Here is a 17,449-nt window from a genome sequence, read left to right as displayed (position 1 = left end):
AGCCTCGCAACATGTGCTATTCCTAAATTGAGCATCATTTCAGATTGGGCACCGCCGCATACCGAGCATCAGTTCAAGACGACATCTGGTTACTTCGGCCCACACATGGACTGAATTTCAAGTCTCCAGCCAAAAGACTCTCTTGACTGAATACTTGAGGGACTACTGTTTATACCATACTTAGGGCCTCCGTATTTAGATCTCGTATAAATACTCGGGAAACTCAAATGTAATTATGTAATAAAGGAAGGAGCAAATATGTAATAAGTGAGGATCCCTTATTCTATAAAAGGACCCCTCACCCTCACAATTGAGGAAGAAGCCTCCTCACCCCCAGATACCTCACTCTCACCTCACAAACTCCCTCACATTCAGAGAGCCTCATTCTCACACTACAGGGGCTCTCTCCCTCACAATCTTCTCAGAGAAATACAATAATCAGTGTGGGCGTAGCCCAAACCTTGGGGTGAACCACGATACATCTTGTGTTATTTACATTTCTTACAGATTCACGGTCGGATTTACGTTGTTCCAAGACCTCCGGTTTTATGCATCAACAAATTCTATTGCTTTATCTGAGTTGTCTAATACACCTCATCCAACCTCACATAGTTGGTCGACTCGTTACATTATCCGATTTTTCTAAGACACCATCTACATGGCTTTCTAGATTATTTGTATTTAATATGTGTTCATAACGTTGTATATTTTCGTGTAAATTATTTTCTTCTTTTAAAAATTTATTTTGGATAGGGGTGGGCATCAACCAGCCGAACGAACAAATTGACCAACCCAAATCATATTGGTTGGTTTGGTTTTGTTTTGAACAAGAAAAAAGTCAAACGATTTAAAAGCTGAATCGAAATGATTTACTTTTGGTTTAGTTTTGATATTATTGAAATCGACTAAAATCAAACCAAATCGACCATGTATTTTTGTAATTATTAATTATACATGTCAACTTATTATAGGTTATTAAGAGATCTTACAATACACATATTATGAGTTACAATGACTATCAACATTTAGGAGATTTACATGTATTATATACTTATGTAGGTTATAATTAATAAAGTGTTTGCTAAATGAGATTTTATTTAATTGAAACTTATTTCTATTCGACGTGAAGAACTTTTTGTGTTCCAAAAAATGTAGTCTTTTAATTGAATTAAAATGTGTGAAATGTTTAGATGTTTAGAAGATTAAAACTCTTGAAATGTTAAAAGTTTTTTATTTTTATATTGAATAAGCTTAAACCGACCAAACCAAACCGAATCAAACCAATTAACTATGAATTAGTTTAGTTCAATTTAATGTTCATATTGTTCAAAATCGAACCAAACCAAACCGTTAAATATTAATTGATTCCGTTATATTTTCAATGCCAAACTGAGTCAAACGGGTCCACGCCCATCTTAATTTTGGATGGCCTTGAACCCGGGCTAATAATATCCTGGAAAGGCCCTCAATCCAAATATGGATGGTGCTCATGAGAGTCGTAATCCAAAGAAATAAATCCAAATCGAATCGGGGCGGGTCAATTTTCAGGTCGACGAGGCACCGGCGACAGAAGCTTCCAGCCCAGTGGAAGAAGAAACCGTTGGTTTTCAGCCCTTAATTCAAACGTGCCACACAGAGTCTCCCAAAACATGGACATGGATATCGACGAAACAGCCAAAGGTACCCCATTTTCTCCAAAACGCCGCGTTTAATAATTCTGGGTCGTCGTCACCTTCGATTACAAAACCTGTATGCACTTTTGACAGGGGAAGAAAAGCAAGGAAAGCCCGTCGTAGTAATATTGGTGGGTGCGCCCGGAAGCGGAAAGTCCACCTTCTGTGAGCATGTCATGCGCTCCTCCTCCGCTCGCCCCTGGGTTCGCGTTTGCCAGGTATATCTATGTGCACACCATATGTTCGATGAAATGGCTCAGTGAGCTCAAGATTAGTATTTTCAGTAATTCATATGATACTCTGGATACTCCGGATTGCTGTTCAGTTGGGTTATTGTTTTTATGCTGTTGGGTTCTCATTTTTTATGTTTTTGTAGGATACTATAAAAAATGGTAAAGCGGGAACGAAAGCGCAGTGTATTGAGAGTGCAATGAATGCATTGAAGGATGGGAAGAGTGTTTTTATAGATAGGTGTAATCTGGAGAAAGAACAAAGGGATGAGTTTGTGAAGCTTGGTGGTAGTACCCAGGTTGATGTTCATGCTGTGGTGCTTGATCTTCCTGCCAAGCTTTGTATATCGCGGTCTGTGAAGAGAACAGGCCACGAGGGAAACTTGCAAGGTGGGAGAGCTGCTGCGGTTGTGAATAGAATGCTGCAGAAGAAAGAACTGCCTAAACTGAGTGAAGGGTTTGCTAGAATCACTTGTTGCCAGAGTGAGAGTGATGTTCAATCTGCCGTTGATGCATATAGTGGACTTGGTCCGTTGGATACACTTCCAAGTGGTTATTTTGGCCAGAAGAACACCGGTGCGAAAGTACAACTAGGTATAATGAGGTTTTTAAAGAAAACAGATGGTCCTGCTAATACTGAATCCACTTCGAAGAGTGTACCAGATTCGAATGCTTCTCAAATTACTGAAGAAAAGGAAACCTCTTCAAAGGGAACAGGTTCATTGTCTGAAAATTCTCGTAAGGAGTCAAAGGAAGGTGCAGAGCTATTTGTAGGCTCTGTTGGCGGTGATGTTTCTCTAAACGATTCCCCCACTCTCGCATTTCCCTCCATATCGACAGCAGATTTTCAATTTGACATTGAGAAGGCGTCTGATATTATTGTCGAAAAAGTTATAGAATTTGTGAATAAGCTTGGAAATGCTAGACTTGTTTTAGTGGACTTGAGTCATAAATCAAAGATTTTGTCTTTGGTAAGGGCTAAAGCTTCAGAGAAAAACATTGACTCCAACAAGTTCTTCACATTTGTGGGAGATATCACTAAGCTTCATTCAGGAGGAGGTTTACACTGCAATGTAATAGCTAATGCTGCTAATTGGTAAGCATTTAGAAATACTATGCAATATACATGTAAATATTTTGTTGCGGTGCTAGTTCACAATATGAAATAACAGATCTGTAGGATTTTGCATTTGTCCCCTCTGTTAAACCAAAACATGGTGTTGTAGTATTATGCTGAATTCGAGTTTTGCATCTGTTACCCTGCAGTGGAAATGTAAAGTTTGATATTTTTTCTTCACCGTTATAATCTTTACTTTAAGTTGGTACGTAAAAATATAAAGTAGATTGAAAATAAATATTTATTCTGGTGCAGGCGTCTTAAACCTGGAGGTGGAGGTGTCAATGCTGCAATCTTCAATGCTGGAGGTCCATCTTTGGAGGTTGCAACCAAAGAACAAGCCCAATCTCTGTATCCTGGGAGTGCCGTGGTTGTGCCTGTCCCTGCAACTTCTCCCTTGTTTAGTAGGGAAGGGGTAACCCATGTGATACATGTTGTTGGACCCAACATGAACCCACACAGACCAAATTGTCTGAACAATGACTATAGTAAAGGCTGCAAAGTTCTCCGGGAGGCTTACACTTCACTTTTCGAAGGTTTCGCAACAATTGTGAGGACCCAAGCAAAGTCACCCAAGGGAAGCATTGAGAACTTGCAGGCAAAGCTGCCAGAGTCACAAGAATATTCTGACAGTGCCTCTAGAAATCATTTTACAAACAGCAATCAAAAGACTAAGAGAGAGGATCCTCATAAATATGAGAGGAGCAAAAGAAGTAAAGCATATCAGGATGATACTGAAGATTCTAACACTGGTAAACCAGACCTGAGCAACAAGTCCAGTGGAAGCAGGACTAAATCCTGGGGGTCATGGGCTCAGGCTCTCTACAACACTGCTATGCACCCAGAGAAGCACAAGGATGCAGTACTAGAGATATCAGATGATGTCGTTGTGCTGAATGATCTTTATCCAAAGGTAAATGATACCTATTTTCCATATATTGTTTATCATCCTCTTCTACTTTCTGTCTGATGAAAAAAAAAAAAAAACCTTCGGAATTTCGCAGGCAAAAAGGCATGTTTTGGTGGTGGCACAATGTGAAGGTCTTGATCGACTGTCAGATGTTCATAAAGAACACCTTCCATTGTTAAGGACAATGCATGAAGTTGGTCTGAAGTGGGTTGAGAAATTCTTGCATGATGATTCGTCTTTGGTCTTCCGTCTTGGATATCACTTGGTACGCATGCTAATTTTCTGAGAGCTTGCTGTTATATTCGTATGCTCCAACATTGCCCTTTGAAATCCTTTTTGCTAAAGGACTCGTGAGGTTAGTATTAATACATCAGACTAGATGTAAATAATAAATTAATTGTTTCCGGACATCATCTCTTGCAGGATCCCTCAATGCGACAGCTGCATCTGCATGTTATCAGCCAGGATTTTGATTCAACACACTTGAAGAATAAGAAACATTGGAACTCCTTCAATACTGCTTTCTTTCGAGACTCCGTGGATGTGGTAGAGGAAGTTAGTAGTGATGGAAAAGCAAAGCTAAAAGATGACGATAGCCTATTGTCTATGGAGTTGCGATGCCACCGATGTAGAAGCGCTCACCCCAACATACCCCGATTAAAATCTCACATTACTAACTGTCGAGCCACCTTTCCAAGCACCCTGCTCCAAAATGGTCGTCTTATTCACGCACCAAGCAATGTCAGCATTGGTCCGTAGGTGACAATCCATCGCATCTCATCGAAATTTAGCTGTATATAAACAAATGCTTTTTGGTGGCTTAAACGTTATTGCATTGAGATCCTTGGTATGGCGTTCCATGATTCTCACAAATTTGTGTTCTCGTAGGGGTTAGTAGTAACAAAATGCATTGTCATGTACTTATCTGATTACCATTTCGTTTTTAGTTGTCAAAATTACAGTGTTTTTGAACTTGTTATAACAACAAAAGTCAACAATCTCTCAGAAAGCATTAGGGATCTAATTAAATTGTGTGATCACCCCCTTTTTTGTTTTTTTCTTCAAAGTGACTTCATCATCTCGTGAGACAAGTTTTCGATTCTTCAAAGTGACTTCGTCATCTCGTGAGACAAGTTTTCGACTTGCCCCAACCTAAATGGCAGAGCCGTCTCAATGCAAAAATGAGTTTTTCCTAATTTAGTACATTTTCATTTATAACTACCAAAAACGAAAACTTCATTCCACTACTTGATCCTCTTTTTCTTGATCGTTGTCCCGCTTCACAGCCGGTGTATTGAAGATGAGCAATCAGCACTCCTCCATTTCAAGAAGAGAATTTTGTTCAATTCTTCTACGTCCATCAAGTTCATATCCTGGAATTCAAGTAGCGACTGCTGTTCTTGGGATGGTGTTACTTGCAGTACTAAGGGGGCGTGTTGTCGGCCTTGACCTTAGTAACGAATTTACCAAACGTGATGAGTCCCTCTCCAAGCTTCAGAGTCTCTCCGTGATTCAATTGTGTTGTGCAGAGCAAAGTTTGTCATCAGTCCCTTGAATTAAGGAATCCATCTCCTTGATTACTGTACAGTCATCTCAGATTGCTTTTCATCCACATACGAGTCTAACTCACGTAATAGCTTGTATAGGCCTTGATTCCAGGATCTTGATTGATCCATGTATATGTATAAGTCTCTCTTTGTACCAATTACTCTTTTCTTAATGAAAACCATTCACACAGAATAGAAGGTTTTACATGGTACCAGAACTCAGTCTTTTTGGAAACCTGATAACCTAAAATCTTTGGCGTTCAAACATACAAAGAAGTCATAGCATTACTCTTCTCGTCGACATGGCGACCGAAGATTCCAACAAACAAAAAGGTTCAACCGAGTCTGAGACCACCAAATACGAAGATCCCAGCGATCCTCTTTATCTTCATCACTCCGATCAGCCTAGAGCGATTCTCGTCACACAACCACTAAATGACGAAACTTACTCCACTTGGAGCCGCACCATGACCATGACCCTCAATTGCAAGAACAAGGATGGGCTCATTAAGGTACCGTTTGGTACGCAGATGGAACGGGACGGGACGGAACAAAGGTTCCGTGTTATGTTTGGTACGCACAGGACAGAACGGGACGGTTGTTCCGTTCTGTGTTTCGTACACGCTGGACGGAACGGAACTAAAAGATTAAATAACTAACTTACCCATGCATCATATGCCTTACAATAAGCACTAGAAAACCCCAATTAATTAAAAACCAGAAAACTTTCAACAAGCTATCAATCCCAGATTGTCTTGGATGTAAGCTGCAGAAGAGGTTAAAGGCAAGACCAGTAATTTTGTGGGCAATTTCAGGATTGAACATAATCTTACTTCGATGATCAGTCTGGTCGAAGATAATGAAATTCTTCGGGCATATGCTAGAGGTTTGAAATTCAACACCATGAAAATGTTTAAAGTTTACTTCTTCAATTCCAAATCAATAGTAAATGCCCTCACTCTTCCACAGGAAAAACTAAATGGAAACAAAATCCCAGAGTTAATCAAACATTATATAAACACACAAAGCAAACCCAATTAGTCTAATGAATCAAAATTTCAAAAAACATGAAGCCTATTTCATTAGTCTAACAAAGCAAAAGCCCATTACTAAACTGGAACTTGATCAAATCACAACACAAAAATCAAATTAAAATGATTTATTAATTTGAGCAGTTTCCTAGCAACATAATAGAAGCTAATTACACAGAAATACTCAGAAAACAGACAATCAGCGGAATTAAAAATTACTTGAACAATTAATCCCAATTCAAAACCCTAGATTATGAATCCAAACCAAATTAGATCATTCATTATATCGTATCATCCAATGAAATCAATAGGAACTACCTCAAAAGCAAACAAATCAACCTTCAAGCCCCTTAAAAACCAAAACCCAGAAAAAGTTACAGTAGAAAAATGTAAAGATCAAAACTTTGAGAGCAAAACCTAGGTTTCAAGGAGAAGATGGCAGATTAGAACCAGATTATCGATTGCAGAGGATCATATAATATTGTGCAAAAAATAAAAAGATTGGAATTGGATGCAGAGATCGAACCTGGAGATGCAGAGCTTTGAGTTCCACTCTGTGGGCAAAAGAAAAGAGAGGCTACGGGAGAGGATGAGGAGGAAGGTTGCAAGATACCTGGGAGATGCAAGCGGCAGAGAAGAGGGAAAGAAGATGATAGGGTTTTGTTTTGGGATTTGGATGGTGTAAATATTGAAAAAAATAAGGGGTATTTTTGTCTTAAAATTTTATAATTTTGTGTTCCACGGGTATGGAATGAGTCATTCCAGGGGGAGGCAGAACGAAAAATCAGCCAAATTTCGTCCCCGTGGGACAGCGCGTTTCACTGTTTTTGGGCGCACCAAACGTGGGACGGAACGCCTCGTCCCACTCCGTTCCGTCCCGTCCCACGTACCAAACGGTACCTAATGGAACCATTAAAGAGCCTGCGACAGCATCCACAATTGAATTCCAACAATGGACTCGTTGCAACAACCTCGTGAAATCCTGGCTGTTTAACTCTGTCTTGAAAGATATCGGAGCAAGTATCATCTACAACAATGTTGCATCTGATATTTGGAATGAATTGAAGGAACGTTTTTCTCACACAAACAACGTACATCTTTTCCATATCGAACAAGAGATACATGGAAGTGTTCAAGGAAATATGAACATTGGTGCGTATTATACCAAACTAAAAAGTTTTTGGGATGAACATGATGTCTTGTGCTCTCTCCCAACCTGTGCATGTGGTGATACGAAGGAATTGATTCAGTTTCAGCAAAGTTAGAAAACCATGAAGTTTCTCATGGGTCTCAATGAACCCTATGCTGCAGTTCGTGGGCAAATTTTACTTATGGATCCCCTTCCTGCTGTCAACAAGGCTTTCTCACTCATTATTCAAGATGAGAAGCAAAGAGCAGTCTCAACACATTTTCCTGGAAGGTCCTCAATCACAGATGCAGCAGCTTTGGCCATGTGGGACAACATGCGAAACTATGGTAGGAATTTTTCTCCTAAAATTCCTCATCTCAAATGTGATTGTTATGATGCAACCGGACACACTTCAGATACCTGTCGAGCACACTTCAAGTGCGACTACTGTAATTGGAGGGGTCACACCATTGATTAATGTTGTAAACTGAAAAAGGTAAAGGACAACAACGAAGGGGGAGATTATCAAGATCTCAAAGGTTCCAACTCTAAGGCTAATCATGTTGACATCAAGCCAATGCCTTCAGCAACATCTCCTTCGTCATACAGTCTCATTTCTGAGCAATATCACAACCTGCTTACACTCTTTGATAAGAGCCAATCCAACCTCACAACCAATCATGTCGGTACCACCTCTACTATGAATGATTTCTCAGGTAAAGTTTTTTGTGCTTCTGCTTTCAATGAGGGAAGGAACTGGATCTTTGATACCAGCGCCACAGAACACATGGTCTGCTCACCGAGTTTAATGACTATAAGCATTCCGGTTTCTAACCGACAAGTGCACCTACCCAATCATGCACTTGCCGATGTCACACATATTGGCGCAGTTCGTCACTCAAATGATCTCGTCCTCCACAACGTGCTTTGTGTTCCATCATTTAAACTGAATTTAATTTCTGCCAGCAAGGCTACTAATACCTCATTTTGCTTTGTCATCTTCACTGATAAAATGTGTACTTCAGGGCCAATGATTGGGACAGGAACTAAATGAGAAGGACTCAACAACCTTGATAATGTGACAAAAATCGGGTGCAATTCAGTATCAATTGTTCCTTCTTCTCCTCAACTTTGGCATTAACGTCTTGGCCATCTTTCCAACAAAAGCTTACGGTCTATCTCTCCTTGCATTAAGAACTTGAATTTTGCAGTATTGATGATTGTTTGATTTGTCCATTAGCCAAACAAACAATTGCTCCTTTTCCTTTTAAGTTCTATTAGTACAAATGCACCTTTTGAGTTAATTCATGTTGACATTTGGGGAGGTTACCATGTTCCCACTATCACTCGGGCACAATATTTCCTAACTATTGTGGATGATTTCTCACGTTGCACATGGGTTTATTTAATGAATCACAAAACGAATGCACAATCATATTTCATCACATTCATCAACCTTGTTGAAACACAATTTTCCACATGAGTTAAAGTTCTTCGCAGTGATAAAGATCCATAATTTTTGATCAAATTTTCTCGGATAAGGGAATTCTACATCAAACACGTTATGTCTCTACTCTACAACAAACTGGAGTAGTAGAGCACAAACATAAGGGAATTCTACATCAAACACGTTATGTCTCTACTCTACAACAAACTGGAGTAGTAGAGCACAAACACCGCCACTTGCTCGATGTTGCTAGAGCTTTACTTTTTCAATCTCATCTTCCCAAGAAATTTTAGGGTGATGCAATCCTCACTGCTACCTATCTTATAAATAGGACTCCCACTTCTCTTCTTCATGACAAATTACCCTATGAAATACTATATCACAAGCAGTCAGCCTATGCACATTTTTCGAGTGTTTGGGTGTTTATGTTTCGCTTCTTCACACCATCATCGTCCTGCTAAAATTGATGCAAGAGCCACACATTGTCTATTTTTTGGCTATCCATATGGCACTAAAGGTTATCGGGTTTACGACCCTTAAACGAGTAAAATATTTATTTCCCGTGATGTTATTTTCCATGAAAATTTGTTTCCTTTGTCATCTTCCACTGTAGTTTCACCTTTTGTGCTTCCACATGCGCAAGATACTAACTTTGATGACACCATCATTCATCAGTCCATTCCACCGGAGCAGGATTTAGCCGACCCGTTGCCTTCTTCGCCGGTGAGTCCTGCTTCGGTTCATTCTCCCATTATTTCAACATCACCGCCACGTCTTAAATGACCCAGTCATGCACCTGGTTATCTTCGACAATATCACATTGACATCAACCTTCCTTCTCAGTCGATCCCTTTATCTCGCTCGGCGTTGGCCAAAGCGACAGGTACTTCTTACCCTTTGTCTGATGTACTAGCATATGATCGTTTAGCTGCTCAACACTGTGCTTTCACCACTTCCATTTCAGCTGCCATAGAACCCAGTTCATTCTCACAGGCCATACTCGACTCCCAATGGCGTTTAGCTGGTTAGATGTAAGTGGGTTAGATGTAAGTGGGTCTACAAAATCAAATTTCGATCTGATGGAACTATTGAGCGATATAAAGCACGATTGGTCGCCAAAGGTTATAGCCAAATTGAAGGCTTAAACTATTGCGAGACTTTTGCTTTGGTTGCAAAACTAACTACAGTTTGCTATCTCCTTGTCGTTGCCCCAGTCCAACAATGGCACCTCCACCAACTTGATGTCAACAACGCCTTTCTCCATGGTGATCTTAAAGAAGATGTCTACATGTTCTTGCCTTCTGGTTTCGAGCGAAATTGGGAGACATGAGTTTGTAAACTTCATAAATCTTTGTACGGGCTTAAGCAAGCCTCCCGTCAATGGTTTATCAAACTCTCTTATGCTTTTAGAAAGGCCGGTTATCAACAATCCAAGGCAAATTATTCATTGTTCGTCTGAAACCATGATGGTAAATTCACTGCCCTCCTTGTTTATGTTGATGATATTATCTTGGCAGGGAATGACATACAAGTAATTGAGGATACCCAGTATTTTCTTATGAAGCAATTCAAGTTGAAAAACCTTGGGCAATTAAAATATTTTTTGGGCATCGAAATTGCTCGCTCTAGCAAATGGATCACTCTCTCACAACGAAAATATGCCTTTGAAATATGACACGCCCCAGCCCCGATATCCCCATAAATCAGGGTAGGCGTGTGCTGGCCGACACCCGAAGGTGACGAAGCCATTTTAAACATGCATAAAAACAAAAGATATGCAATTAGAACGATTATGCCAAAGAAGGAACGTGTTCAGAGCATACAACTACTAAGAATAATATGGAAGAATTACTAGGAAAATGTACGAGCAAAGGAATGATACCTATACTGAGAAGACTCGAGAACACCTATGCAGAAGTGTCCTTACGCCGGGATCATGTGCCTCAATCCTAACTCTTAAGGGGGCGCAAAAACCAAAAAGGTGAGTGGACCAAAGTTTATAATAATACTAATAATACGAAAACCATTTTATTTATGAACATACTAACCCCCTTTTTTGAAGACGCGTATATAATACTACATATAGGTTTTATGAAAAACCCTAACATGCAGTGAAAAACATTTATAAAAATTGGTACGTGTAGAACCATGCTAAAAAAGCTGAAAACACCGCCCGAAGGCAAATCCGTAAATCTCATCGATGATATACTCAACTAGGGGTATCATAGTGGCCCGAAGGCATAACCATCACCAAAGGTGAAGCTATACGACACTGGGTTACACCAATGAAGAAACCACGGTCCATCACCCTAAGGTGAAGCTGTACAACTCTAGGTTATGCCAGAGAAGAGGTTATAACATATATATATATATATATATATATAAAGAAACATAGGGTCCATCTGGGTTATGCCAGAGAAGAGGCATGTACATATAACATCACACACCGACACTAGCCCTGGGCTAGTGAAGTTCGGGGTATAATCATAATCTCTCACTACTCTTCCACTATGTCTTATGGTCATAGACATCTATACCCAATTGTGTGGATGTGTTGTATGATCACCCACTAGATAAGTACCGAAAACATACCTCAAAAGTCTCACATCAAATCCGGAGCTTTCAAGCTCAAAATCTCATCTCATAATCCATGGCAAACCATACTCGTAAATCCATAACCAAATCATACTCGAGAGCCATAGAAATACATATATGCAAATCTAATAATTCATAACTATTTGTAAAACCGCAACTTCGATAAATCATAAATATTTCGTAAACCATAATTATAGAAATCCGTAAAGGATATTATAAAATATATTTAAATCATGAAATATGAATGCATGCTAGGCTAATATTTTATAAAAATATATAAGTTAAGAAGGAGTCCACTCACAAGTTTTCCATCTCCCGTAAGCCACTTGAACTAGCGAAGATGGTGCCACATCCCATCGATGCACCTAACCACAATTAAGGACCATTAAGTAAAACTATACCTAAACGATAGAATTTGAGAAAATGGATGGCGAATTTGGAATGAGGATGTCAAAATTAGTCTAGGAGGGGTCCTGGCCAAAACCCAAAAGTCAATGTTGATCGATCAACGATCAACAGAAGTTAACGGTCAAAGGGTCAGGTCAATGGGTTAGATCTGGACTTAGGTCTAATGGGTTGGGCCGAGTTGTTGGGTTTGGGCTTAGGTTGGATCCGGTTAGGGTTTTGGGTTAGGTTAATAGGCTAAGGGGTTTTGTGTCATGAATAATAGGTTAAGAGATTTGGGTTGGATAATAAGTTGGGCTGGATCCAGGTCAAGGTTGGTTGGGCCAACATTGATTTGGGCTTGGGCATGGGCTAAGTGGATTGGATTTTTGGCTGGGCTCTTGGTTCACGGGTCAGGTCAACCCGGTCAGGTTTGTGGGTCGCCAAACCTAACGAAGAAGGAAACCGTGATTTTGGCCGGAGGATTCTCGAGCTCCGATCGAGCTCAAAACTCAATCAAACCTTACAACCCAATATATCAAATTGAAGCCCGAGAGACAAGGAATTGTATCATACCTATTAGAGGCCAATATGTCGCCCAAGTTGGTCGAAAAATAGCTCGAAGCTACCAGATATTTGTCGGAAAACTGGGGAATTTCCCCCGTGCCATTTCTGCATCCAACAAGGAAACATAACTTAAAAACTACCTTAATCTAACCTTAAAACACTACCTAAAGGATTCTAGGCACTTACATGAATCGAGGAGGGTGAGAACTCACCGTGGTTCACCGGAGAAGATGATGCACAGTGATTGTGCACAGTACATAACAAGGGGAAAGCTTGGGGGAGGGTTCCTTCCTCGATTGCAGGTTCATGGGTCTTGTAAAGGTTGGATTGGGGGTGGTGGTGTGGCGGTTCGTTGTGTTTGGCCAGAGCTAGGAGCGGTGAGTGGTGGTGGCTCACAAAGAGGATGGAGCTCAGAAAAGACGAGAATGAGTTGAGGGGGAAAACGTGAGGGTGGTGTGGTAGTTGCTGTTGTCGTACGTTTGTATGTGTACGTGCTTGTGTGGGTGGATAATGCTCGAGAATGGAGAGGAGGAGAGTTGCAAAGAAGAGGGGTGAAGGAGAGTGTTGTTTCCCGGGGAGAGACAAGGGAAAAGAGAGGGAAAACAAGAAAGAAAGAGAGTTCGAGAGATTTAGAGGAGGGGCCACATGGCAGGAGAAGAATGGAAAGTGTAGTGTAGGTGTGGGTCCCACGGGCCAGAAAATATTAAAATAATTAAAATATCCCATCCTAATATCTAGAATAATGAAATGACTATTTTCCCCCTCGACTTCGTATTTCCATAAAACATTCATCATAACTCCAAAACCGATTCCGCTTGCGTCCACATGTTTGTAGCGACGAGTACTACGAGGATACGCCAAGAAAACAGATCTTATGTGACATGACAAGGTGGTCAACAAAAGTCAATCGCATTTACCTCGAAGGGCATTTACATAATTTAACATTTTAAAACTATAAAATTCGTAATATTTGGGGACATGTCGTTAGAAAATACTTGAGGATGTAGGTTACCTTGGTGTGAAACCAGCCACCTCTCCTATGGAGCAAAACTAATCACTCAGGAAGGACGAGGGAAAATGCATTAATGATCATTCTTTTTATCGACGGCTTGTTGGGAGACTAATCTACCTGACGATTACACGCCCTGATTTGGTCTATGTTGTCCACATTCTTAGTTAATTTATGGAGAAGCCTCGAACTCCACACTTGGAGGCAGCCCACTGAGTCTTACGATACGTTAAGCATACACCAGTGCAATGTATTTTTCTCTCTGCAAGAAGTCAATTTCAACTGAATGCCTTTTATGATGTGGATTGGGCTAAATGTCATGACACACGTCATTCTACCACCAGATACTGTGTATTTCTTGGAGAATCCTTGATCCCCTGATGAGCAAGAAACAAAACACCGTGTCACGTTCTAGTGCAAATGCGAAGTATCGTTCAATGGCTGCAACTTGTTGTGAAGTCACTTGACTGAAATATGTTTTACAAGACTTGGGTATCAAACATAAACATCTAGTCAAGTTATATTGTGATAATCAAGCGGCACTTCACATCGCTTCGAATCTAGTCTTTCATGAAAGAACCAAACACATAGAAATTGATTGCCACCTTCTACGAGAAAAGGTTCAAAGTGGAATGATTAGGACATCTCACATTTCAACCATGAAGCAACCAGCCGACATCTTCACAAAGTCACTGAGCTTATGCCAGTTCACGACTTTGCTTTGCAAGTTAGGAATAATCAACATCCATTCCAACTTGAGAGGGAGTGTTGAGTAAAGCAAAGTCTGTCATCAGTCCCTTGATTTAAGTAGTCCATCTCCTCGATTATTGTACAGTCATCTCAGATTGCTGTTCATCCACATAGGAGTCTAACTCACGTAATAGCTTCTATAGGCTTAATTCCAGGATCTTGATTGATCCATGTATCTGTATAAGTCTCTCTTTATACCAATTACTCTTTTCTTAATGAAAACCTTTCACACAGAATAGAAGGTTTTACAAATTGCATAGCAACAATATCTCCAGCCCAATTCCAGGATTCTTTACCAACTTTTCAAACCTGACTTCCTTGAGTCTTAGTAATTGTGATTTGCAAGGAACATTTATGAACGAAATCTTTCAGGTATGTACTCTACAAACTACTGATCTTTCCTCCAATCCTGAACTTTATGGTTCATTGCCAGAATTTCGCAACAGCAGATCTCTTCGATCATTGGTTCTGAGCGGGACAAGCTTTTCAAGGTTACGACAGACCTTTCCTCTAATTCGGAACTTCATGGTTCCTTGCCAGAATTTCACAACGATGGATCTCTTAGGTCATTTGTTCTAAGCCGGACAAGCTTTTAAGGTTTACTGTGAAACACTCGGAGGGATTAATGGTCTAGTGAATGTTAAGTTGGACTACAATTTCCTCAGTGGAGTATTCCGTCATGTATCTTTTCTCCTCCCATGTTTCCCTAATTTTTCGTAACGTCCCTTCCAACTTGTTTGCCTTCGATTTGAGTTCCAACAATTTGGAAGGACCAGTACCAGTGTCTGTCTTTAGTTTTCAAAACCTTAAACAATTTTTTCTTACTTCCAACAATTTCAATAGCTTTCCTTCCTATGTTAGTTCTAAACAGCCACATTTTCGTACCTTGATATTTCCCACAACAGCTTAGTAATTAACAATACTCGAACAATTTCCTCAGATTTGTTGTTCTTCCTTCAAGTAAACAACTTGGATTAGGTTCCAACAAGTTGAGAACATTCCCAGATTTCTTGAGAATTCAAACTTATTTACGAAAGTTGGACCTTTCGAAAAACCAAGTTCAAGGCCAAGTACCCAATTGGATTTGGGGGCTCAGTCATCTTTACAATCTAAATCTTTCTTGTAACGCCTTGGTAAGTCTTGAAGGTCCTTTAATCAAATCTACATCGCCGGTGAACATCCTTGACCTTCATTCAAACCAACTTAAGGGGCCTATCCTACTTTTCCTACCACGTGCCGTTTATATGGATTACTCGAGCGCTCCAATGTACCATCGAACATTGGTTATGTTCTTACTTGTCCCGTTTCTTATTTTCTTGGTTCCACTTTGTTCTTGTCTTTTTCAAGCAAGAACTTGCATGGGCTCATTCCAGCATCAATATGCAATGTAAATGAATTGATCATTCTTGATTTGTCAAATAATTCTTTGAGTGGTAGGATTCCCCAATGCCTGGGTGCAATGAGCAATCTTAGAGTTACTCAATTTAAAGAGAAACAACCTTACGGGAACTATTTCTAATTTTGAATTTCTTGAAAATAGTGACTTGAAACCTTTAGAGCTCAATCGAAATCAGATACAAGGTCAATTTCCAAAGTCGTTAGCCAACTGCAGTGGTGAAGTACCGAGAGTAGCCTTGACAACGTGAAGGACAATGATGGTAACTAAGATGATTCCCTATCGACAATCTATTTCCAAGAAAATCCACACACTGCTGGAGGACCTAGAATTTCTTATCAGCATGCTATAACAGTTACCAGCAAAGGTTTAGAGATGGATCTGGTAAAGATTATGATAGTCTATACCTGGATTGATTTCTCATGCAACAATTTCAGTGGACCAATACCTGAGGAAGTGGGAGAATTCAAGTCATTGTATTTCCTAAACAAGTAAAGCATTCACAAGGGAAATCCCATCGTCATTTGGAAAATGAGACAGCTCGAGTCCTTAGTCCTGTCACAAAACAAGCTAAGCGGGCAAATTCCATCATAGTTGACAAAGCTTACTTTCCTTTTGTTCTTGAATCTCTCAAACAATCAACTGATTGGCAGGATCCCAACTAGTACTCAGTTCTTGACATTTCCAAAAGCCTTCCTTACTAAAAACAAAGGATTATGGGGGCCTCCGTTGACAGTGGACAACAAAGCAGGATCATCATCACCAGCAGCAGCATTAAATAGAAGTAAACAAAATTCTGAAGATGAGATTGACTGGGATCTTATCAGTATCGAAATTGGATTCGCATTTGGGTTCGGAGTTGCATTTGGCTCACTTGTGCTGTGCAAGAGATGGAGTAAATGGTATTACGAAGCCATGCATACGATCCTTGTTAACATGTTTCCTCAGCTTGAAGAAAGAATTGGACGTCACCGAAGTCATGTTCACATAAATCAAAGGTTTAATTGAAATGGCTTTGAGGTATCTTAAGATCCAAGAAACAAAGAAGCGTGCTCTCTGCTTTCACCTTTTAAGTGAATTATACTAGCTCTAGTTAGTTTTATAATGTATTTTCTACTTTATTTTCAATCAACTTCAGGCAAAACTTAAAACAAATGAAAATTCTAGCAACTGAAAAACAAGAGCCCAACTTAGCTTTCTTCTAATCATACGATGACATGGATGTACCACCTCGTGTTACGGACATACTAAAAAGTTTCTCCACAAACTTGTCAACCATAAGATTGTTAGTATCCCTAAAAAATTAAAATTGGGAAACATGTTTGCAATAGGAAATTTTATATTTTATCTTTGAACTTTCGCTATAATATATAATTGATTCCTGAACAAAAAATTTCTTGATTGAGGTTGTTGAATTTAACAAACGTGCACTATTTTTGTCCATGTCGCTAATTTTCATTAAGATTTCTTAATATAATAATTCGCCATCCACGTCGGTGTTATATATCTAAATATGTGATCATGAATTAAATATAAACTAGATTTAAGTTTATGATCAATATTAGGGTGAAGGGAAATATTAAGCAGACTCTCTTGAAAGTTGAATTCTATGTACTCTCCAACACCTCATGTTTTGACAAAATTTTTGTACTCACATCATAAAA

General features: G+C 39.7%; 1 protein-coding gene across 1 annotated transcript; it reads left to right on the top strand.

Moving 5' to 3' along the window:
* Nucleotides 1-1,380: 1,380 nt before the first annotated feature.
* LOC103425917 (transcription factor bHLH140) lies at nucleotides 1,381-4,928 on the top strand. Its single transcript, XM_008364020.4, has 6 exons — nucleotides 1,381-1,680; nucleotides 1,767-1,891; nucleotides 2,050-2,999; nucleotides 3,276-3,933; nucleotides 4,025-4,195; nucleotides 4,354-4,928. Exons 1-6 carry the CDS (start codon nucleotides 1,650-1,652, stop codon nucleotides 4,687-4,689), a joined length of 2,271 nt encoding a protein of 756 aa, XP_008362242.1. The 5' UTR covers nucleotides 1,381-1,649; the 3' UTR covers nucleotides 4,690-4,928.
* The last annotated feature ends 12,521 nt before the right edge of the window (nucleotides 4,929-17,449 follow it).

Source organism: Malus domestica, chromosome 04 (assembly GCF_042453785.1).
Source record: "Malus domestica chromosome 04, GDT2T_hap1".
NCBI lineage: Eukaryota > Viridiplantae > Streptophyta > Magnoliopsida > Rosales > Rosaceae > Malus > Malus domestica.
This window is presented reverse-complemented; position numbering and strand designations above follow the sequence as displayed.

Bases quoted from the DNA above. Each gene is read 5' to 3' on its own strand.
- LOC103425917 (XM_008364020.4), top strand. From the start codon at position 1,650: ATGGACATGGATATCGACGAAACAGCCAAAG. The intron at 1,681-1,766 runs GTACCCCATTTT...CACTTTTGACAG, and splicing joins TATCGACGAAACAGCCAAAG to GGGAAGAAAAGCAAGGAAAG. The intron at 4,196-4,353 runs GTACGCATGCTA...CATCTCTTGCAG, and splicing joins TCCGTCTTGGATATCACTTG to GATCCCTCAATGCGACAGCT.